This window comes from Drosophila guanche, unplaced genomic scaffold (assembly GCF_900245975.1).
Source record: "Drosophila guanche unplaced genomic scaffold, DGUA_6, whole genome shotgun sequence".
Taxonomy (NCBI): domain Eukaryota; kingdom Metazoa; phylum Arthropoda; class Insecta; order Diptera; family Drosophilidae; genus Drosophila; species Drosophila guanche.
The window spans coordinates 2,580,432-2,602,395 of NW_022995743.1; the positions used below are offsets into that span (position 1 = coordinate 2,580,432).

The 21,964-nt window shown below is 49.7% G+C and overlaps 1 protein-coding gene and 1 pseudogene across 1 annotated transcript; one reads left to right on the top strand and one right to left on the bottom strand.

The window, feature by feature from the left end:
• Positions 1 to 859: 859 nt before the first annotated feature.
• On the top strand, positions 860 to 19,941 carry LOC117578438 (protein espinas). Its single transcript, XM_034263953.1, has 6 exons — positions 860 to 2,171; positions 11,732 to 12,365; positions 13,150 to 13,263; positions 13,719 to 13,847; positions 17,413 to 17,616; positions 17,717 to 19,941. The coding sequence occupies exons 1-6, from the start codon at positions 1,096 to 1,098 to the stop codon at positions 19,154 to 19,156; spliced, it is 3,597 nt and encodes a 1,198-aa protein (XP_034119844.1). The 5' UTR covers positions 860 to 1,095; the 3' UTR covers positions 19,157 to 19,941.
• Positions 19,888 to 21,647, bottom strand: LOC117578449 (annotated as a pseudogene).
• Positions 21,648 to 21,964: the final 317 nt, after the last annotated feature.

Consider the following 21,964-nt stretch of genomic DNA (forward strand, 5'->3'; position numbering starts at 1 on the left):
TCTATGTTTGCTGTCGTTCTCTCAATTAGTTGCAACACTTTTTGGCCACTCTTCGCTCTTTTGCTCCTATATTTGACTTGCGTAAATGCGGAAAATTAATTTATTTGTTTCTCGTCTCTCATTACAGTTGGCCAGAAACAATTTGTGGTACGGCAGCGCGCTGCAAAATGGCCAAGCAATTGGGAAAGTTCTAAGAGTAAGTTGGAAAGTTTGTTTATTTTCGCTCTCGCTTGATAAATGTTTTTAAAATGTAATTAGTTGTGGGGCAACATAGTAATTTAATTGCTGGGTTAAAAAATCAGTTAAAAATAATTCCCTAAACACCCTTTTTGATTGACTCTTTAGTGGCCCACCTCTGGCTCTTTTCACTTAACCAAGCAGCATAATGACTGGCTGCTAATGTGGCAACAAAACGCCCAATGGCCATTCAGTTCCGCTTAGGCTTGCACCCTCCTGCGGCTCTCCGCTGTCCGCCGTCCGCTGTCCGGTTGCTGCTTGAAATGGGTCAATCACTAAACGGCCTGAAATGTGTCAAATGGCCTGAAGACAACTAAACAATCAACGAGAACAGGCAGGCAACCAGTAGCTGCTGCTACAACTCAGAAATCTGCCACTTCCAAGGGGCTGAGGCTCCGCCAGAATGCGCTCAAACCACACCACGAAATGCACTCAAAAGTTGACTCAAAGCAGGTACCTGTCCGCCGCCTGCACTTGCTGTAAGCAAAAGAGAGAGCGAGAGAGGGAGCGTGTTTGTGGTGTGTGTTTGGTTCGTGGTGAGTTTGACCTGCACCAACCTGGCCAGCGCGGCCGTCAGCAACTTTCTACGCGCGCGCCCCAAAGCCGCCAAAGCGATCTTCAATCTTCAGTCTATTCCACGGCCTCAAAGCGAGCGGTTCGTCTGCGTGTTTTTTCCCATATTTTCCGGTTGATATCGGGCTACGCGTTTGGCACGTAATTGGAGCAAGCGGATTGCCCGTTAATTGCTGGCGACACTAATTGTCGTTGCGCTTTCCGCTTAAGGTGTGTTCCCGCGTACGGTTAATGTGTCAATTGATTGATTTGCTGCGTGATTGACGCGTGCCTCCCCCTGGAAAAATGATACCCAAACTCTCGAAGAAACGCTGGTGGAAGATCTGCCTGCCGCAGGCGCATCAAGACCAGTCCAAGAACTATCGCGAGATAGTCATGGCCAGCGAGTGCGCCTCGGTGCTGGCCAACACAGTGTCCAGCGGCAGCACAGCCACCACGGAGAGCAGCGGCAGTCCCAGCGACAGTCTGTCCAAAAGCTCCCAGGCGGAGCTGCCGAGCAAACTCTTTCCGCGGAACATGCCCAGCATACGCAGGAGTCGACGTCGCGGTGTGTCTGCAGAGCGGGAGCGGGAGAAACCCGAAGCCGTGCAGCCGCAGCCGCAGCCGCAGCAGCAGCCGCAGCAGCAGAGCACGCAGCAGTCGCGTCTGTCCACAGTGACGAAGCTTTCGCCGAGGAAGCCGCCGAAGGCCAGCTGCTCGAAGAACCGCGCAGCCTCCACCCCCGCCGCCACAGCCAAGTGCGTGGTGAAGTCCGCGGTGCGAACGAAGACCAAGCCGAAGCCAAAGCTCACGCTGGCGCCCTACGAGATAGCGCTGGAGCTGCCCAATGAGTCGCCCGCAGCCAGCCTGGCCATGGCCGTGGCCCAGAGTCACTCGCAGCAGGCGAGCAGCCTGCAGAAGCTGCCAACCTGCGACGAGCAATTCCACTCCTCGGGCATCTCCTGCAACGGCGAGACCGACGACGACGTGGAGGTGGCCATGCTAACGGGCAGCCTGAGTGCCGCGCAGTTGTCCAAGCTGCAACAGGGACAGCAGCCAGGGGCCAGTCGATCCTTGGCGCTGTCCCTGCCGGTCAGTGAATTGCGCAATTTGAATTTGTGTAGAAATCGCAACGCTCTCTGGCTGCACAACAAGGACACGGAGCAGCTAATCAAAGCGGACCGCAAGGATGCGTTTTGTTACTTCAATCGGGCCATGGCCGACGATATACAGCTAAGCGATATTGAAGAACAATTGGCCAGATTTGATGGCCACTCAAAGAGGCCGCAACAGTCACAGCCACAGCCACAGCCACAGCCGCCAGCGACAGCAACAGCAACAGTCCGAGTCATGGGAGCGGCAGCGGCAGCGGCAGCCAAAATGTAAGTTTTCCTTTTGGCCATAACTCTTGCCGATAAGCGGTGACGAGGAGTGGCTTGGGGTTGGGGTTCCTCGCTTTAAACTAATTTGAAATCCATTTGATGAGCTTTACATTTTTCGGTTTTAAGAGGCCATCAAATGGGGATTTGGGATTTGGGATTGGGATTGGGTGAGTGGAAACCACTTTATGGGCCAATTTAATGGCTGCTTAATAGCTTTATGGCTTTATATGCGTCGAGTTCTGAGCCACAGTCCCACAGCTGGCCTGCTGCAATATGTGTGCTCGATGGCTTAAACAATGAAATAATTTGGGTGGGAAATGCAGGCAGGGAGGCTGTCAGTTTGCCGTTTAAATATTAATTAGAGCTACAACTGAACATCAAAATTGATTGTTTAAAACGCACGAAAAGCTGTTCAAATTGTGTTCTGGCACTGAGACTTCCTTTGGGCATTCTCTGAGATCACTCGGTCTCAGTTTCAATCGTGTTGAAAGTAAAGCCTCTGCGGGTCATGCAGCGACAGTCAGCGATCTTTTGCAGCCATAATCGCACTTAAGCGGCTCTGTCAGCTCTCGGGCAGACGCTGGGGAGACTCTTTGGTGTCCGCTAAGAAGGTGTTATTAATGCCCAACTATTTGCCAAACTGACACCGAAAAGTTATTTATCAAGTTGCCCGGCAGCACGTGCGCTGGCAGACTCCTTCTTTGTCAAGTTTTGTTGGCTGGCAAATGAATTGCACGCCGGCTAAGTGGCAACAGCCGCTTGGCCCTGGCTGCCTTCGGGCTTTGCCTTAAGCAAAGTTGGCACAACTTCAGCTCCAGTGGGTACAGCCTCCAGTCCCCTCACTGCCCCCTGTCACATTGTGTTTGTGCCTGAAAGGATGCTCCGCGCACTCATAAATTCCATGTGTCGTCTCCATAAAGTGAGTTCTCTTCTCCTGCCGCATGACTGAGTGCCCTTCGATGGGTTGGGCTTTGCTTTGGTGAAACTTTGGCATCTTGCAGATCTCTTCTCTTGCCTCGCTGCTGCATTTGCATTTGCATTTACATCGCTGTTCTGTTCCATAAATCGTCACAAACTGTTAATTAGATTTGCGAAAGTGGAACCACTTTGGCCATAAAAATATTGATGGAAAGTGTGTGCCGCATATCTTGGCTGTGCGTAATCGGAGACGACTCCCCACACACGAGCCATTAGCAATCGGCTGGGGCTATTAAATTTCCAGTTTAAATAAACCAAAATCAATATTGACTGGCGGCTACTTAAAGCGTAATTAAGCGCGCAGAAGAACACTTTGCATAGGCCCCGCCGAGTCTTCCCCCTGGCTGTCTCCGGCTGTGTACAATGAAATAAATAAATGGGCGCCTCTGTCGGCCTTCTCTTTTCTCTTTGCTGTCGGGCCAGTTGGCTGCCGGCTAATTGAAGTTGGCAAAAGGCAGACACGGGTGGTCCTCCGTTCTACAGCCTCATGGCTTATCGCCTAACGACTTGCTTTGATTTCCAAATGAGCTACGCATTTGATTTTAATTGCATTCGATGGGCAGACCCTGATGTATGGCATTTTAATTGAAATGGCAAAAAGAAAAGAGCTTTAACTGATTTGCAGACATATCAAGTAACGCCTCTTAAACTGTTGCCTCTTGCAGCTGCTTCCACTCTCTCTCCACATGAAATATTTTCTAATTAATTTTTGCACGGGGCGCGGCGCATGGAGCCTTTGCTTTGGCTGTCAGCACACAAGAAAGCAATCAAAAAAGCTGCCAGAGAACTCCGCCACAAAGCAGTGACACAATCTTCGATGCTAAAGAATTGTATAACCCAGAGACAAAGGGCACTGTTTATACATGAGGAGATACACAGCCCATCGGGCAACCATAAAACGCATTAAAAAAACACACAAAAATTGACTAGGGAAATGGGTGGAGAGAGGGCAGACAGAGGGCAGACAGACAAGTTGATTGATTTTGTTGCAAGTTGGAAGGAAATTCAATTTATGTTTTATCGAAAGAGAGAGGGAGAAAATTTGTGTTTATATGAAATAAAATCGAAAACCGCAAATAAAATTAGCCTATGGTTGGGGCAGCCGCAAATTGAAGGGCGTTGCTGTGGCAGCTTATTATATTTCCTGTTGCTGGCGATTATCTTGCGCTTGATCCCAGCCATTGTGCGAGTGGCAGCAATTTAGTGGCCATAACTCAGAGCCGAAGCTGGAGTAGGAGGTGAAGGCTGCCGCTGCGGCTGCGGCCAGAGGTCGCTTGTGGCTGACGTTCTAACCAGTTGAATTTTTTCGTAATTTATGTTTAATTGAAAATTGGATGGAGCGCAGCAGCCGAATGTAATTAATTTAATGGCCATCGTTTTGTACATTCAATGGAAGGTGGGCTGGCAGACAGACAGACCGAGAAACATGCCCTCTCATGGCAGAGTCAAAGTCCGAGTGTGTTTTGCCCAGACAATTACCCAAAAATACGCGTGTAATTGCAGAGCTCCCACACAGAGCACAGCACAGCACAGCGAATTTTGTTTGTCATTTCAGTCTTGGTCAAAATTAGATTTTAGAAATTGCCATCAATCAGGGAATTAAACACAGAATCAAATGTAAATTTAGCAAACTGGCACAAATGTCACTCCATACGGCAGCTTTGGGTGTTTTCTTTGCGGCATGGCCTGTGAAAGTGCTGGCTCGCCCGCACAGCTCTCTGTCAAGTTGATAGTCGTGATAGCGGCGAGTGCCGCAAATTAATTTACACTCACACGTAGTGGCAGGAGAAAGCCAGTATTCATGGCCCAATCCTCGATAGCAATTTAGCTAAGAAAACACGTGTTGGTCCGCCACCTACGGCAGCGCATGCACAGAACAGAGAGCGCAGTCGGCAGAGCGCAGATCACAGTTCGCTTAGGCGTGCAGAGAGAATGCGAGAACGGGAGAGCTGCAGAGGAAGGGCAGAACAGCAGACAGAGCGAGCGGTGGGGTCAAGTCAAACACAATCGTCAGCATCAATCGCCACGGTGAAGCCGAAGCCGAAGCCAAACCGAACCGAAGCAACGCGAAGTCATTCCCATATTGTATGTGCCGACGCCTACGCGACTCGCGATTTGCGACGCGTTAATGAGACGCCGCTGGGCTGCAGTGCTGCGGTGCGGTACCCTAGCAATTCCACTTGATAAATTGGAGTCCGAAGTGAAGTCACTGCCACTTGCGAACGCCTCTAACGGTTCTGAGCTGCTCTAACAAGATCCTGTTCGCAGACTTGGCCAAGTCTCCCCATTCAGGCTTCATTAGCAGTTCTCTCAGCAGTATGTTTGTACTCTTAAATAGTAAAAGTTGGGGCTCGGCTCTAACATTTTCGCTCTCGAGTGAACAGCAGCTGAAACGGGAACGGGACTGAGTGTCTTGGCTTCCTGGTTGCACCCAAATGCATTAGTCTAATGCGCGCTGCACTGCTTTGGGTCTATCCATCTGTCCGGCTGCTGTGTCAAGACACTTGGACACTCGGGCCAAACATTTGATGACTTAATTGCGCATTTTAGCAGATACACATGAATGCAGGCAGCCGCAAGGCTTTGGCTCTGCACTGCGAGAAGGCAGCCAAATGGGAATGGAATGCCAGTCACTGTCCACTCTAGTTTCTAATGGAGCAACTTCAAAGTAGCCTCTAAATATGCGCGTATTTGGTTATCTTTATGTTTCTACATTTGCATCAGCATTGTATTTACATTTTTGGTCGCTTAAGGTGGACTTTGTTCCACGATGCTGAGTGGCGACTGATACTTCCTCTGCTCTGTGCAGCTTTGTTTCATTCATTTCGCTCAGTGTGGTTTTGTGTCTTGTTTGTCTAAGGAGCTTCTCCCGAGATGCAACACACAAACAACTTTATTTTGACAGGCGGCGATTAGACGACGACGAGGATGCTGCCTAGCCTCTGCTCTGTCCCCACCAACTAGCACCCTCTCTGTACTCTGTACTCTGGCTCTTGCCTGCCCCTTTTGTTAATTGAAATGTTGTTGTTGTTGTTGTTGTTTCAAATGCAGATGGAGACGCTGCTGCTGCTGATTCCGATGTTTGTTTGTCTGCAACGTCACATTGCCTGTCCGTCAGCTGCTTGTTGTTGCTTTTGTCAGTTGTCATGTTCTGAGCGGGGACCTACACGATTTTGACATTGGCATGGCAATGGCCATTACAGTTACAGTTAGCAACGTCCGTCCCCCTCTCTGTGTGTCTCTCTCTCACTCTCTCACTCTCTCCCCGTCTGCTCATCTATGAATGTTTCCCTGTGCATCTCTGTGCTTGAGTTTGAGTCATGTAGGAAGTCTTGGCGGCTGATCAAACGCCATGTTCCCCCTCATGTCCGTAATCCTTTTACGCCTCAATGGAATTTCAATTGCAAATGCGAAATGCAAAATGAAATATTGAAAGTGGAACGAGTGCAGTTACAGTTACAGTTGCGTGCGTGCGAGGAGCTTTTGTGTGGGAAAGTATCACTTGGCTCTCTCCACACTCCATATGCCATCATTAATTATAAAGCCAAACATCCTTTTTGGGCTGTGAACTGTTCTTGCTCTGCTTGCCGAAGCACAAACCAAAATAGTCATAGTTGGGTGCACAGCGACCAACCCCTGGCCATCATTTGTTGCACTCCGAGTCATGGTCAGGTGAATGCAGCGTAGAAAAAGGAGGAGTAGGAGTAGGAAGAGAGACGAAATGCAACCGCAAGAACGTCGAAGCAATACCCTCCCCTGTGTATTGCGCTTAAGTTGGACATTATTTTTCGGTAATTGCTTTTTGGCTGCACTGAAACTAGATTCCCACGTTCCAACAGCTGAAACCAGTCACTACCCGCCACTGCCCACCTGTTGGCCACAGACACATCCATATAACCATCCATCCATCCATCCATCCATCCATCCATCCATTCCATTGGGGAGAAGCTCCTCTTCTCTTCTGTTTTGTTTTGTTTTGTTTTGGAACTCTGCTCGCGTTTCATGGTTCGATGGATTTGCTTGGCGCTGTCATACGAGAACAGACAATAAATTTTACAGCAACATTTACTTGGCTTTGCTTTTTGAGTTGTTCTTGTTCTTGTTCTCGGTCTCTGCTTTGTTCTCCTCCGATTTCACCGAGTTTCTACGAAAAACAGACTTTGGCCGTTTCCATTATTTTGGTTTGGGCTGTAACGCACTTTAATTTAATCAACTTATTGTCCGTGTCTCTGTATCTCTCTCTCTCTCTGTGCCTATTCTTCATCTCCAATTCCCAAACATAATCTTTGCTTTGATGTGCCTTAATTTGATGTGCCGGAGCTGTAGCTGGAGATGGCGAGAGAGCAATTACATTTATCATCAGCTTCAATCATCAGCCCCGTCCCAGCTCCCATCATCATTAAGTGGAGTACATCAAATTAGAGAGGATATTTAATTTATGTCTCTAAGAACTGTGGGAGCACACTGGCAGCTCAGGAATTCACAGCCAACAAAGTGTAGGAACTGCTGGGAACGGAACGAGTGCAGCGATACAAAGTTGGGAAATTCCGATTGGAAATGGATATTTAGCGATGCCAAGCGACTTTCTACGATTGCATAAGTCAAAACTATTTTTGTTAATAACAATTATCCAGCAGCTAATTTGAACAGAGAAATCAATAAAACAGAGAGAGAGAGATAAAGACTTGGCCATCAACTTGAACTAATGAAGCACGAAACGAGTTGGCTAAAACGCGCATTTAAGTTTCAAGAAAATTCCCCAAAACAAGCGGCAGGGGGGTGAGTAGAAAACGAAGAGAAGAGAGCAGCGAAGAGCAGAGAGCAGTGGAAGCAAAGAGAATTCACGAGCACAAAACGAAATGAATTACAGAAGAGGAACAACATTTTGCATAAATTAGAACGAGCCATGCAACATGAAAATCGCTGAAACGTGTCTAAAGCTGTTGACAGCGGGACAAGGGGGGGGGGGGGGGGGGAGACAGCGGCAGTCTGCATAAAATTAAGCAAAAGCTGTTAATGACGGAACGCGAATCAGCTCAAGCAACAACACACACACGCCGCACCGCACCAGTCGACTTGACTCGACTTGAGTGGAGTTGGTTTCACATGCCACATGCAACATGCAACATTCAACAGCCAGTGTGGGCTGTGCACTGGCTGCTCCTGCCGCTGCCGCTTGTGGCCTCTGCGATTAATTATGCATTTTAGTTGATGCTGAAGCTGAAGCTGCAGCTGAGATGCTGTGATGCTCCTCTCTGCGGCGAACCCACCGAATAGATCCAGTGTAGACCCAACGACGTAGTCGCAGAGAGCTTATCACTAGCCTGGTCTAACGGTAACACCGCACTAAATCACTACGCGGTACTTAAAGAGGCGTTGCAGCAGGCAGCACACTCGTCGATAAAGAGAGGAGGGTTCTGCGAGAGAGAGAGAGAGAGAGAGAGTGCGCGCGAGAGTGGAACTTGCGCAACGGGCCTAACTGGCTGGCTGTCTACCTGCCCATTGAGCAGCAGCACCCGAACCCAAACTCTTGTCGAACCTCCCGTAGCCGAGCAGCCAAAACGAACCCAACACCCAAGCCAAGCCAAACCAAAGTCAAGCCGTGTGGACAGGCACACAAAAATGTGTTCATGTTCATACGAAAAGCCCATAAAGAAAAAGAAGGAGCCGATGCATAAAAACGTTGAGCGACAGCAACACGTGCAATATATGACGCGATTGCATGTACGGACATTTTTTTGTGGCTGTTTATGTTCGCAGGGCGAAGTTTCGGGTTGCCTCGCGTTTTCGTGGCCTTTGTTCGTGTGTGACGTAAATGCAGTCAAAAGCGACCGTTTAACCCGAAACTCAAACTGAGAGGCAGAGAATGCATAGCAATATTTCGTTATTTGAGTGGCTCCACACAATGGAGAACACGCAACAAGGTCACGAGTTGGGGGGGCCATTGAACGAAACTGATTTCATAATGCCTGGGTCCGGGCCACGCCCCAATGCGCTGGGGATTTCCTTTTGGGATGCGTGATACAGATCGGAGATCTAGACACAGATCGTGTGCTAGCCAGGGGGATAATCAAGCATTAGTAGGCCTAATGCCAGGCCGCATCGGCGTTTATCTCTTGGGCCAATTGTGAAAGTAATTTGGTGCGGATTGCCTCGCAACAGATCCTGCACACAAAAGTCTTTTCAATTATTACGAATTGCATGTTACGTATTAATTTCGTTTCGTTGTTGCTTCAATTGCAGGCCATTCCCTGTCTCTGTCTCTGTCTGTGTCTTTCTCAGAATCACAGGAGAGGCTCCCAAACGAGTTTCCAGTGGGGTGGGGTGTGTGCATCTCTCTCTCTGTGTGTGTGTGTGTGTGTGTGTTCCTAAATGATTTTGAACCAGTTACGTGTTGCTGCTGTTCCTGATCCAGGCTCTGGTTGTTGCTTTTTTTTCTGGGGAAATTGCGTGTCTAAAATTTAATGAAATCGTGGAAATACGAGTCCCGCAGTCCGTAGTCCGAGTTCGAGTGTTTGTGGTAACATCGTGAAGCGCATAGAAATGCAATCGATTCCATTTCCATGGTGTTGCAGATAATTGAGATATTATTAGCTCACTGTGGCATGGTTTTCTGGCATTTCCAACTGAGGCAAAACGTGCTGAAATTGCGAAATTATTCGTTAATGAGCGGAGCATAGGATTGGGATTGAGATTGAAGCTGAAGCTGTTTGTTGCAATCAGAAATTGTGCAGAGATCACAGATATTTGGCGGAGATCTGCTGCTTTGAAATTGTTAATGGCAAGCCACCGAGAGATATTTTTGCTCTATTGGCACACCGGAAAATCTACCCCTGGCGCAATTAATTAATCAAATAACAAATACCACACATAAGCTGCAATGTACCGTAAAAATAGCGACAAGTAATTCCCAAAAGAGTCTTCAGGCGCTGCTCCCCGAAGACCCGAAACCTGCTCGTTGGAATGGAGTACGATTTCCCAAGCCCAATTCCACCGTTCCCCCACCATTCGATTTAAGTGTCAAAGAGTTTTATTTTAATTATCCTGAGATGTGCGCAACGGGGCGACAGGCCATCAAGGAAATGACAGACATCAAACCAAATAAACTCAGGCCAAAATCTTCTTAACCCAAATGTATGTCCAGATGTCCAGAGCGGCTGAAGCCATAGTTGGTCATGCCACAACCAGTGCCACTACCAATTGCCAGTGGCATGCAACATGTGTCTGTGTGTCTGTCTGTATTTTGCGCCTTTTTGCCGAAATGGCTTTAATGCAGAAAATGCATGCACAGCCATAGGAAAGAAAAACCAATAGAAAACCGTCAACAGGTTTTTTGTCGCTGGTTGAAGAGAGAAAACCATCCAAGCCGCTGCTGACCAACCATATTTGGCAGCTGGATTTGGCTGCGGATTTGTGTGTCTTTGATTTGAATCGATCTGAGCCACGGCCTGCCCCTGCCCCTGCCCCTGCACTGGCGCTTGGTCGATCACAATTCGCGCCACAATTCATTCACTGACAGATTATGCCTCGACTTTTGTTTGGACAATCGCGGCGAATGGATCGAATGGTTTAGAAAGTACCACACATACCCTGTGATCGATCAACATTTTGGCACTGAAACTGGCACTACCCTGGCCTTGCCTACGACCCAGAGCGAGCAGCAACGAAAACAAAAACAAAAAACAAACTCAAAATTTGCATTGAGACGAGCCGCAGCCAAACTTTCTCCCACAGACTGTGTGATCTGTGAACCATATGTAAGGTGTTAATGGCTCCTGGTCATCCATCAGTTTTTTTGTGCCTTCACTTTCCGCGTAGGCTCCGTGGGATTCGCTTCGTTAGCTGAAGGTTGTCTCATGGTCTCTCTCTCTCGCTCTCTCTCTCTGATTGTGATGTCTTTCGTTTGCATAAATTTACAAGAAATGGGAATAGTATGTTGATTAGTTAATACAAAGTTGGCAGCGCCTAATGGCCAACAGCTGGCCGGCTTGGGCTATTCATGCTCCAAAAACGTTTTTTTCGAATGAATTTCAGTTTCATATTTCACATGCAGGCACTCGACATTTGTTGTTTAATTACAAAATAAAACAAAAACAGGAAAGCTAAAAGAAAGACGACACGGAATTAAAGCTGCAACATGACCAAGCCCCTGTGTGTGTGCCATGCTGGAATTTGTGCTTGGCTGCATAATCGCGCAGCGTGCCACAAATCGAGTGAAAGTCCAGCACAGAAAGCGGCAGCCAGCAGACTTTTATGAGAGTCCGGTCCGGCTGCAATTTGGGAAAGACTTTGTGGACTTATCGCCACGCATGCGCAGCAGCTGCGGCATGCCACAGCGGACGTAATTGCAGTCAAAACTCATTAGAAATGCCCGCAGGAACTCTCCGACCAGAATGGGATTTTTCGACTAATTGCAAACAGACGGAAGATGCAGCTGTAGCTGCTGCAGGAATGATTTAGCTCTTGCGATGGGGCAAATAAGTTGCAGGTTAACTGGTGAAGGTTTAATGCCACTTTATGGTGCACGTACCACAGTACTTACCTCATATTCATTTCTCTCACTCTCTCTCTATCTTTTGCAGCACTCAAACCGGCCAGCAAGTACTCTGCAAATACAAGCCCACGCCCGCACCTCGCTCGAGTGGCAAGCAACAGTGCAACATGCAACAGCAACAGCAGGGGCAGGGGCAGGGGCAGGGGCAGGTGCAACCACTGCCCAACAGCAGCTACTACACACAAACGGAGAGCGAGTTGCTGCAGATTGAGGCGGGCGGCACAGGGCTGACATTTGTGGCACATCGCCACAGCGAGCTGGCGGCCAGCAGCAGCTCCCAGCTGCAGCTGCAGCTGCAGCAGGCATCGCTGAGCAGCAATGTGGCATCCACGGCCACGTCCAGCAACCTCGATGTGCCCTCAGCCGGCAGCAGTGGCAGCGGCAGTCACTTTGTGTCGCCCCTCCAGCGACGCCACTGCCAGCCGCCCAGTCATCTGCCACTGAACTCCGTGGCATCGCCGCTGCGCACGGCCGCCAGCTACAAGACGGCGGCCACAGCGGCGGCTGTCGGACCGAATCCAGTGGCTGCCGCCGGACACCCCGGCTACCATCACAGCCATCATCAGCAGCTGGACTTTCAGCGCAACTCGCAGTCGGACGATGATAGCGGCTGTGCCCTGGAGGAGTACACATGGGTGCCGCCGGGTCTGCGACCAGATCAGGTAAGGGCGTGCCTCGAGCAAGGGGGCGTGTCTACTTTTATCATCGCCTATCGATTTGTGGGCACTAATTAAGTGAAATTACCCGAAGGCCACCCGCTGGCAACTTTTGCTTTCGTTTCGATTTTTCCACGCTGCTCACAAATCCAGTTCAAAGTCGAGCCAACGCCACTGTAGATTGTGGCTGTGCACGTTTGAGGAAATCGTTTTGGTGAAACAACTTTAATTATCGCTCCCAAATCGCCATCTGTATCTGTATCGATTGGCGTTCGGAAAAGCGAAAGCGTTTTGTAATTAAATTGCTGCCTGCTGCATTTGGGAGTAATTAAAGCGGGAAAGCATGTCGATATCGCGCAGCTGCTGGCATTACATAAGAGCGCCCCCTGGGAAAAGTGCACGCAAAAGCAATGTTTCGATTGACTCGCTTGTCGCGGCTTTCCCATGGCAATTTGTGTCTCCATTTGCACCGAAATTCCAATATTCCACTGTGCCATTCCACTATTATAGTGCGCTTGCATGCAAAGCGAACATGGAAGAAATCAAAAACGTTTCTTGCTGCTCTGCCGCTGCGCGCAGTCGCCTAACGAAGTTCGTTTCTCTGCCGCTGCGCGCACACGAAGTTCTTTCTCTGCCGCTGCAGCGCTTCTCTCTTCATAAGCCGAAGCCACACGAAGCTTTTACTGAGATCGTTTGCCATGCAAAAAGCACACGACGTCTGATTGAAGCTATAATTTGTTTACATTAAATATCACTACTAACTTGCTTATCCCTTTCCCATGCTCCACAGGTTCGCTTGTACTTCAGTCAACTGCCCGACGACAAGGTGCCCTACGTCAACAGTCCCGGCGAGAAGTATCGCGTGAAACAATTGCTGCACCAGCTGCCGCCGCAAGATAACGAAGTGAGTACTAGCCCACGAAAGTGGAGAGAAACAAAAGCAGCGCTGGCAGCTCGTAAAAATTGAAAGAAAAGAAACGAAAAACTTTTGCTAGACGCTGGAAGTCGATGACAAGTGCGCAAGAAGTGGCCAAAAACAGTTCGATTAAAATGTGTTGAAAGAGAAGCAAGGAAAATAAACAAAAGAAAACAAACAAATTTTTACTTGAGTGCAAACTTCCATTGAAAAAGAAATCATAAATATTCGCAGCCTTCAGCGAAAGTATCCCATTATCAAGATTTTGCGACAAGATTTATAATTACCTCTCCGGTTGGTTCACAGAAAAGTTCTCGTAAAGAAAGTCCTTCATAAGATTAAAAAACTTGTCAGTGGCTGATGCCTTTTGAGTTTGCCTTAATTAAAATCCGTGAATACAACAACAACTTCTCTTTTGGTCTCTTTCGACGTGTCTGTTGCAGGTGCGCTATTGCCACTCGCTGAGCGACGAGGAGCGCAAGGAGCTGCGCATCTTCTCGGCCCAGCGGAAGCGGGAGGCTCTTGGCCGCGGTGCCGTCCGGCTGCTGTCCGACGAGCGACCCTGCAAGGGGGTAAGTTTGAAAAACAATTTTTTTCAGCCCCCAACCCTATTTAATTGTTGCAAGAATTTGCATTTTATTATGAACAAAAAGTGCGCGAAGACGGGAGGGGGCGGGGGCAGTCGTTTCGATTTCATTTCAGTGTCGGGTCTGGGCCCGGGCGAAGTTTTCCAACAGAAATTCTGGCTGCCGCCTGTCATGAATGGCTGGCCCGAATGGCGGAACCTGACAATGGCTGGCGCAAGACAATGAGCTCGAGACGGAGGGGGAGCCTGGTACGGTGTTGCAGCAACTTTCAAACGTCTCAAAATAAAAGATGACAAAAAGATTTCATTAAGTACACTTTTGGCAGGCGGCAAAGGGAAATCCCCCAACCGACTGAAAACAGAAAACAGAAAATGAAAAACGTTGTTGCAGCAACAGTTGCAGTGGCAGTGGGGACTCCGCCTCTTGCCGCTGACAACATAAAGGCTAAGAGAGTCAGCTTTGGTTTGGGGCCGCAAAAAAAAAGTGAATGGAGTTGCCTGCCAAAGACGCAATGAAATGGCATTAACGTGGCACAATGGCAGTGGCAGCAGACCAAGGGGAAGTGGCAAGACTATCCTAGCTGCAGAAATTTGCATTGTTATTAGCTGACAGGAGGCGCGCTCTCTCTCTCTCTCTCTCTTTCAGCCCTTTCGCGGTGCGTGCCACAAGTTCAACTTCCAAATTCAACTTCAAGTTGGGACTGCGATGCGCACTGGGACACAGTGGGGCCTGGACCTGGTAGCTCGATTTTATTGTGCACACATTCGCCACTCGTAAAACTTGTTAAAAACTTTATGCCGCATGTTGCGTGTTTGTCTGCTACGTGCTGGCTGTGTGGGTGAAGACTGAGGACTGAGCACTGAGCACTGAGCACTGTGCTGGCTGCGGCTGTGTGAGATTTTATTCGGTTTCGGTTCAAATTGGCAGACAAGTTCCGTTTATTATGGACCAGGACCCTTGCACTTGCGGCTGCAGTTCATTAGCCAACGCCAGAAATAATCAGTGCAAAGTTCCATAGAGAAAACAAAACCCTTACAAAACCGAAAGTTCAACTCAAATCTATCTTCATTGCTCCGGCACAACCTTAAAGTTTCATTTAGGATCCGAGACAGACTGAGATTAACTTTAAAAACGATTCAAAATCCAAGCCCAACCCTGCGATAAAAGTGCTTAAAATTCACAGCCCATAACTGACTTGCTAAACGGACACCAGACCTTGGAAGGCTGACAAAAGGGCCCAAACCCTGTTGGCCATTCAATCGAATGGAAAGCGTGAAAAGCATGAGGGAAATTATGAGCGTGAATTTATGAAAACGTTCAATGATCCCGAAAGGCAGGCAGTTACGCAGTCGGGCGTGAAGGAGAGGCAATGGAGAGGTTTCTGGCAAGGCAAGCTGCTTGACAGATTTTCCACACGAACGGCACTGAAATTTTGACAAGGATGCGACACTAAAGGTCGTCCCTGGCAACAATGAAATAATTACAAGAAAAAGGCCAGAGAGACTTTATGAGACTCTCAGCATCGGCAGCCAAACAAAATGGAGGAGAAAAATGAAAGAAAATAAACCAAGGGAAAGGGAAAAGGAAAAGGTGGAAAGCTGGGGCTGACTGGCTGCTAAGCGAAAAGTTTATGTACCGAAAAGGGCATGATAACGAGCGTCATTCATAATTTGAGTTGCCGTTTGCCGGGACAGGACTTTGGCTCAGGCAGGGACTGCGACTGGTACCGGATCTGCGCAGGAAATTGTCTGCCAGTCTGTCTGTGCCTCTGCCGTGCAAGTTTGTCGCCAAAAGTTGTATTAATCCAGACACGAAATGGGTTAGCAAGGACACAGGGTCAGCGCTCAGGTTCAGGTTCAGGTTCAGGTTCAGGCACCGCCAGCAACAATTTGTCAATGGCATAATTGTCTGTCGCAAGGATGTCCCTGCAGCGCACAGCCAACCGGGATTAATTGGATTGATAAGATAAATGAACAGCGATTGCTGCCATTTACATGACATTCCACCCGCACTCGCCTGAGTCTCTCTCTCTCTCTCTCTCTCGATGAAAAATGTCATTTTAAGTGCAGGGATTTTTGTCGAGACAAAAACCAATCAATGACAGCAACAGGGATGTGGCTGCTAAAAGTTTTCCACTCTCAGCTTACCGCAGAAACTACTTGAGGCACTTGCCGGGGTTCCCGGGTTGACAAAAGTTCTTTGCCAGCCCCAAGCGACTCGAGATGCGTCATTAGCCGGGCCAAGGGCTGTCCCCGTGCAAATTAAAGTGCGTGGCGCTGCCTCATTTGTATGCCACTCTCTCTGCGCTGGCTGTGCACCATCAATTTTTTGGAGTTGGCAAACAATTAACGACGCATGCAGTGCGGTGGCCACTTACAGAGCGGCAGGAAATTATCAACCCTGCAGAGAGAGAGTACAGTTCGGCGCCCCAAAGCTTTCGCCCTGTCAATGCTTAATGGCTTGCAAAAGTAAATGCTGATTGCGGGGGTGTGGGTGTGGGTGCGCTGTGGTTTAATAGCCTGGAAAGTTAAGGAGCCAAAGAAGCTGCAAAGACGTTAGACCGGAGCGCCTCTTGCGGCTGCTCTTTGCGGTGGCGTTGGGCAATTTGCCTGCCGCCAGCAGAGAGCAATCTCTGAGCAAAAGTCTGGCATGGAGTGGGCGCGTAAATTGGCAAAGATTCGCAGCTCCCAGCGAGTGCATGTGCTGGCTGGGGGGGGGGTCATACATCAATGCAGTGGCGCTAATTGCTTTTTGCGGGGGCAGAAGTGAGAGCGGTGCTGGATAGAAGGTGCAGAAAACACACACAAATTTAATAACTGTCTAGGAATTTAGTAGCTCTACGCTTAAAAATATGTGCTCTTAGCAAACTCAATTAGGATCCGGGGCATAAAAGCGTCACCAAAGCCCCGTTTGCCCCTTTTCTGTGTCCCGAAATGAGTTCATTATGCGAACGCGTTTAAGTTTAACGAGTCTCGAGGTTCGGAGTCATTAAAAGCGGAGCTTCCTGCTACCAGCAGCAGCCAGCAGCAGCCAGCAGCAGAGTTTTCAAAATTTGTACCCGCTTAAAGTGCCGCCTTAGCCACCAGGGAGCACTTGGTGTGTAGGGGTGGTGGCGAGGCCGACACGGGCACATGGCCGGCAGCTATTTTTGCATGATTTCCGGTTGGGAGCAGCAACAAAAAACCACAGCGAGAGAGGGAGAGGGAGAGGCAGAGACAGAAACAGAGTCAGGCACTCGGCTCCTGTTTCTGTTTCTGTTTCTGCCAGTTTCCGTGTCGGTGTCCGTGTCCCTGCTTGGGGCACTTTTGAGGCGTGGGCGTGGGGCGTGGGGCGTGTGGCGCACTGAGCTTAAGCGTTTTATTACCGTTATTTAGCATTTATAGACGCTTAAATATTTTCGCCCAAACAGCAGCCAGACGCTGCAGATTTTTATCGCTCGAAAAACTTTAAGCATATTTCTCTTATTTATGCGATTCAGCCTCGCCCGCTCTCTCCCGCTCACGATTGCGTTCACTTTGCTCACTCTCTTTATCTGCTTTTGTGCTTGCAGTGCGAAGACTCTCTCTCGGGCGGCGACATTGTGGTCTTTGCTCAGCGTTTGGGCGCCCAATTGTGCTGGCATCCGGGCTGCTTTGTGTGCAGCGTGTGCAAGGAGCTGCTGGTGGACTTGATTTACTTCCAGCGGGATGGGAATCTCTACTGCGGACGCCATCACGCCGAGACACAAAAGCCACGCTGCTCGGCATGCGATGAGGTGAGTGAAAAAGCTCCCTACCATTCCCCTTCCCTTCTTTCCTACCTCGCTCTCTTAATATTAACTGTCTTTCCCGCTCTTTCTGCTTTGCTCTTTGCAGATCATCTTCTCCGACGAGTGCACTGAGGCGGAGGGTCGCACGTGGCACATGAAGCACTTTGCGTGCCAGGAGTGTGAGCATCAGTTGGGTGGCCAGCGGTACATCATGCGGGAGGGGAAGCCCTACTGCCTGGGCTGCTTCGACACAATGTTCGCGGAGTACTGCGACTACTGCGGGGAGGTGATTGGCGTGGATCAGGGCCAGATGAGCCACGATGGCCAGCACTGGCATGCGACGGATCAGTGCTTCAGCTGCTGCACGTGCCGCTGCTCGCTGCTGGGGCGACCGTTTCTGCCGCGGCGCGGCACCATCTACTGCTCGATCGCGTGCAGCAAGGGCGAGCCGCCGACGCCGTCGGACACGAGCTCCGGGCCACAGCTGCGGCCCACACATCGCGCCTCCACCTCCAGTCAAATTGCGCGCTCGCCACGACGCAGCGGAGAGCGGGACAGGGAGCGGGAGTCCGGGCGGAAGGGCAACCATGGACATGGACATCCGGCCAAGGGCACGGGCAGCGCGGGCGATCTGCTGGAGCGACAGGAGCGCAAGCGCATGGAGGCGGCCGCCGGCGTGGCCGATCTGCTGCTGGGCGGTGGAGTGCCAGGCATGCCACGGCCCGCCCATCCGCCGCCCATCGACCTCACCGAGCTGGGGATCAGCCTGGACAACATCTGTGCGGGCGACAAGTCCATCTTTGGGGACAGCCAGCTGACCTCCTCCATGCCGGACATGCTGCTGTCGAAGGCGGAGGACTCGCACAGCTACCAGAGCATCGACAAGATCAACCTGAACTCGCCGAGCAACTCGGACCTGACGCAGAGCACCCAGGAGCTGGCCAACGAGCTGGAGCTGGACAACGAGCCGGTGCGAGAGCTGCCACACGATGGCGATGGCGATGGCGATGGCTACGAGCAGCTCTTTGCCAACAATCGCAACTCGAAGGAGGAGGAAGACGGCGAGCAGCTGGACAACCGACCGCCGCTGAAGGAGGTGCGCTTCCACAGCGTCCAGGACACCATGTCGCGCTCCAAGAGCTACACGGACAACTCCAATGCCCGCCGGCGGCGTCGGCGTCGCAACCAGTCGCGCAGCTCCTCGGAGATGCAGATCAATCAGACGAATCTGCGACTGCACAACGCACAGAACCAGCCGCCCAACGGCGCCCACAATCTGCTGAACAATCTGGACAACTGCGACGTGGCGAGCATCTGCTCGACGTGTTCCTCCAGCTCCTCCAGCGACATGGACGACTACGTCTACCGCCTGCCCGCACGCAAGCACTACGGAGGTGTCCGCGTGGCCTACGTGCCCAACGATGCCCTCGCCTACGAGCGCAAGAAGAAGTTGGCCCAGGATCCCGCTCCAGCAGCAGCTGCCGCGAGCGCTGTCAACGGTGTGCCGGGCCTCATGCACGAGAGCAAGAACTGCACAATATCATGACCACCTCCCATACTGCCACCGCCGCCCTTTAACCTGAGCAGCTACTACATTCTGGACACCATACTGGAGGAGCAGCAGAGCCTGATGCTGCCGGAGAAGAAGCCCGGCTGCCTGCGTCGCGTCTGGAATTTCTTTGGACTGGGCAAGCAGCGGCTACAGCACCCCAGCAATGGAAGGCTCTACAGTGTCTAGGTCTAGGTCTAGGGATTGGATTGGATTGGGGACTGTAAATAACATATCGAAATGTATTATACACAAACGAGACATATGACATCATCGAAGAGAAGGGAAGTGAAGTGAAGTGAAACCTTGTACAAAGCTAAAACCTATATCATATTTTGCATTTGCATAAACCTATCTAAAATATTATATACCTACCGTCTAGGCATTATCATAACTAATTAGGTATTCTAGTGTTAGCCCTAAGACTCGATCGAGAGACCACAATCAACGAACAATAAACGAAAGTCCACTCGAAATGGCCAACAAAAGAATCATTTGCCGTTTCCATTTGTAAGCTGAAGAATTTCTTTGTTTTGTTTGCCAAAAGAGGTTTTTGTTTTATGTAATTTGGCCGCTTTCGCCCGAGGGAAACTATTATGTAAAACTCTTCATGTCCAGAATACTTAAACGTCTTCGAGCGAAAGTTTTGTTACGATAAGGTTCATCATTTTGTATCGGTTATTCGTCTAGGCTACGCTAATGCTATATCAACGTTCAATTGATGGAAATTGTATGGAAACATAATCAAAAATAAAATATATTTACGTGTATTTTATCCTACAGCAAACTCTGTTTTCATTTCCCCTATTTGCGCGGCACCAGGCGCATCCAGTAGCCAGCCTTGGAGGCCAGATTGATGCCGCGTGCCTCCACCCACAGATCCTTGACGGTCTTGGGAGATCTTTCGATCTTGTATCTGATCAGCAGGTTGTACAGCATGCCCTTGACCTGCATCAGAGCATAACGATTGCCAATGCAGTTTCGGGGACCCACTCCAAAGGGTAAGTAGGTGTAGGGCACGATTTCGTTCTTTCGCTCATCGCTGAACCGCTCTGGATCGAACCTCCTTGGCTCGGGGAAATACTCCTCGTCCCAGTGTAAGCCGGCAATGGGAATATTCACGCGATCACCGACCTTAAAGTCGAACAACTTCGTGCCATCATCGTCGGTTGCGGTGTAATCCTTGGAGCAGATGCGATCGGTAACGGGAGCAAGGGCCCACTTGCGTAGCGACTCGGAGATGACCATGTCCATGTACTTCATACCCTGAACAGCATCGTAGGTGAGGGGACCGCCCTTCAGCGATTCCTGCAGCTCCTTGGCCTCCTCGTAGAGGCGCTGCTGGATGTCGGGATTCTCAAGTAGCTCCAAGGACGTGGTGCACTAGTCTAACCGTAACAAGAGCTTCCGTCGTTTCTTCTTTTACTTCGTGACCCGGTGCTAGAGTAGCAGTCAGGTCAACAGGAGTGAGAGGAAGAACCTGAGGTAGTCGTCGACCTAGTACAGGCCTGCTAACTACAACACGAGGAGCGCTAATTTCATGGCATCCACCACGAGGCGCACAAAGTATTCCACTTTCTGGCCATCAAAGATCTTCATATTAAAGAACTGAAACACAAATAAAAATCAATAGGTGATAGCTGTTAAAGTATTGATAATAACTCACTAGGAAAACTTTCGGAATGAGTGTGGCCATCAAGAACTTGAAGAGCTGCGATCCCCTGGAGAAGGTCAGCGACTGACCGATTTGGTAGAACTCATTGTTCGGCGTCTCAAAGGAGTTAACTTTCAGTCCGAAGGCGGTGGTGGCTATGAGATCGTTGGATAACTTGTTGCAGAGCACTTTCATGTCCAGTTCGATGCCCTCTCCGGACTGAGAACCCTTCGATAGGCCCGACAAGTGATCGAGGCACTCCCCAAAGCTGTCTCCCATGAGGGCGAACATGCTGCGCATTTTGGCTGCCGTGAAGACGGGGGTCAGGGTGTTCCGCATGTGCTTCCAGCGCTGATCCCTCATGACGCTCAACATGTCGTTCAGGAGACGCTCCTTGCTCTCCACAAAGAGCTGATGGTTGGGGAAGTGATCAAAGTCCTTGACGCATATCTTCTTGATAATTTCGGGGTCGTTTAGCTGGATCATGGGCGCGCGCATGTTGAAAAATCCAACAATTTTGCTGAAAAGTAAATCAATTTGTTATCCGTATCGGATCGACCTGCTCATAGATAGTTTCACTCACTGCTCCCGTGTGCGATTGTAGAACTCGCTGAGCACCTTGTGCAACGAGGTCAGGCCCACCATTGATGTTCCAATGTTGCCGAAAAAGGGCTTTGGCTTCTCAAAGTAAATACCGCGACCCTCGAATGCCTTGTGTGTCGCTATGGACCACTTGTATATCATCACGCCCACGACCAGAACGGCCAAACATATTTCCAGGAACGCCATCGCAAGGCTCCTTCACTTGTATTTTTATAACTGATTTGAACCATTGCTCGCCGCAACAATTTATAGCCGCCGAAAAAGCGCGTATGTATGTATTTTGTTCTCTTGAAGTACGCATCAAAGCTCTTCAATTATCTAACTGTTTTTTGCTATTTGCACTCTCTGTTGTGAATATTTGTTTGTGACAGAGTCAGAGAGATAGAGAGCCTCATAATAACGTTATACACTTGCAAACAGTATTTTAACTTTGATTGCCAGAATGTACATAAACATTTCACAAGAGTTCTGCTTATTGCACGATGCATTCACGTTCGAAAATCGAAGCTTAGCAGCGCTCTCTCTTTTGCACGTTCAGGTAGATGGCA

What these genes read in the sequence shown, in the direction of transcription:
- LOC117578438 (XM_034263953.1), top strand. Translation starts at nt 1,096, where the DNA reads ATGATACCCAAACTCTCGAAGAAACGCTGGTGGAAGATCTGCCTGCCG. An exon ending in GCGGCAGCGGCAGCCAAAAT is followed by an intron (nt 2,172 to 11,731) that starts GTAAGTTTTCCT and finishes TATCTTTTGCAG; the next exon opens with CACTCAAACCGGCCAGCAAG. An exon ending in TGCCGCCGCAAGATAACGAA is followed by an intron (nt 13,264 to 13,718) that starts GTGAGTACTAGC and finishes TGTCTGTTGCAG; the next exon opens with GTGCGCTATTGCCACTCGCT.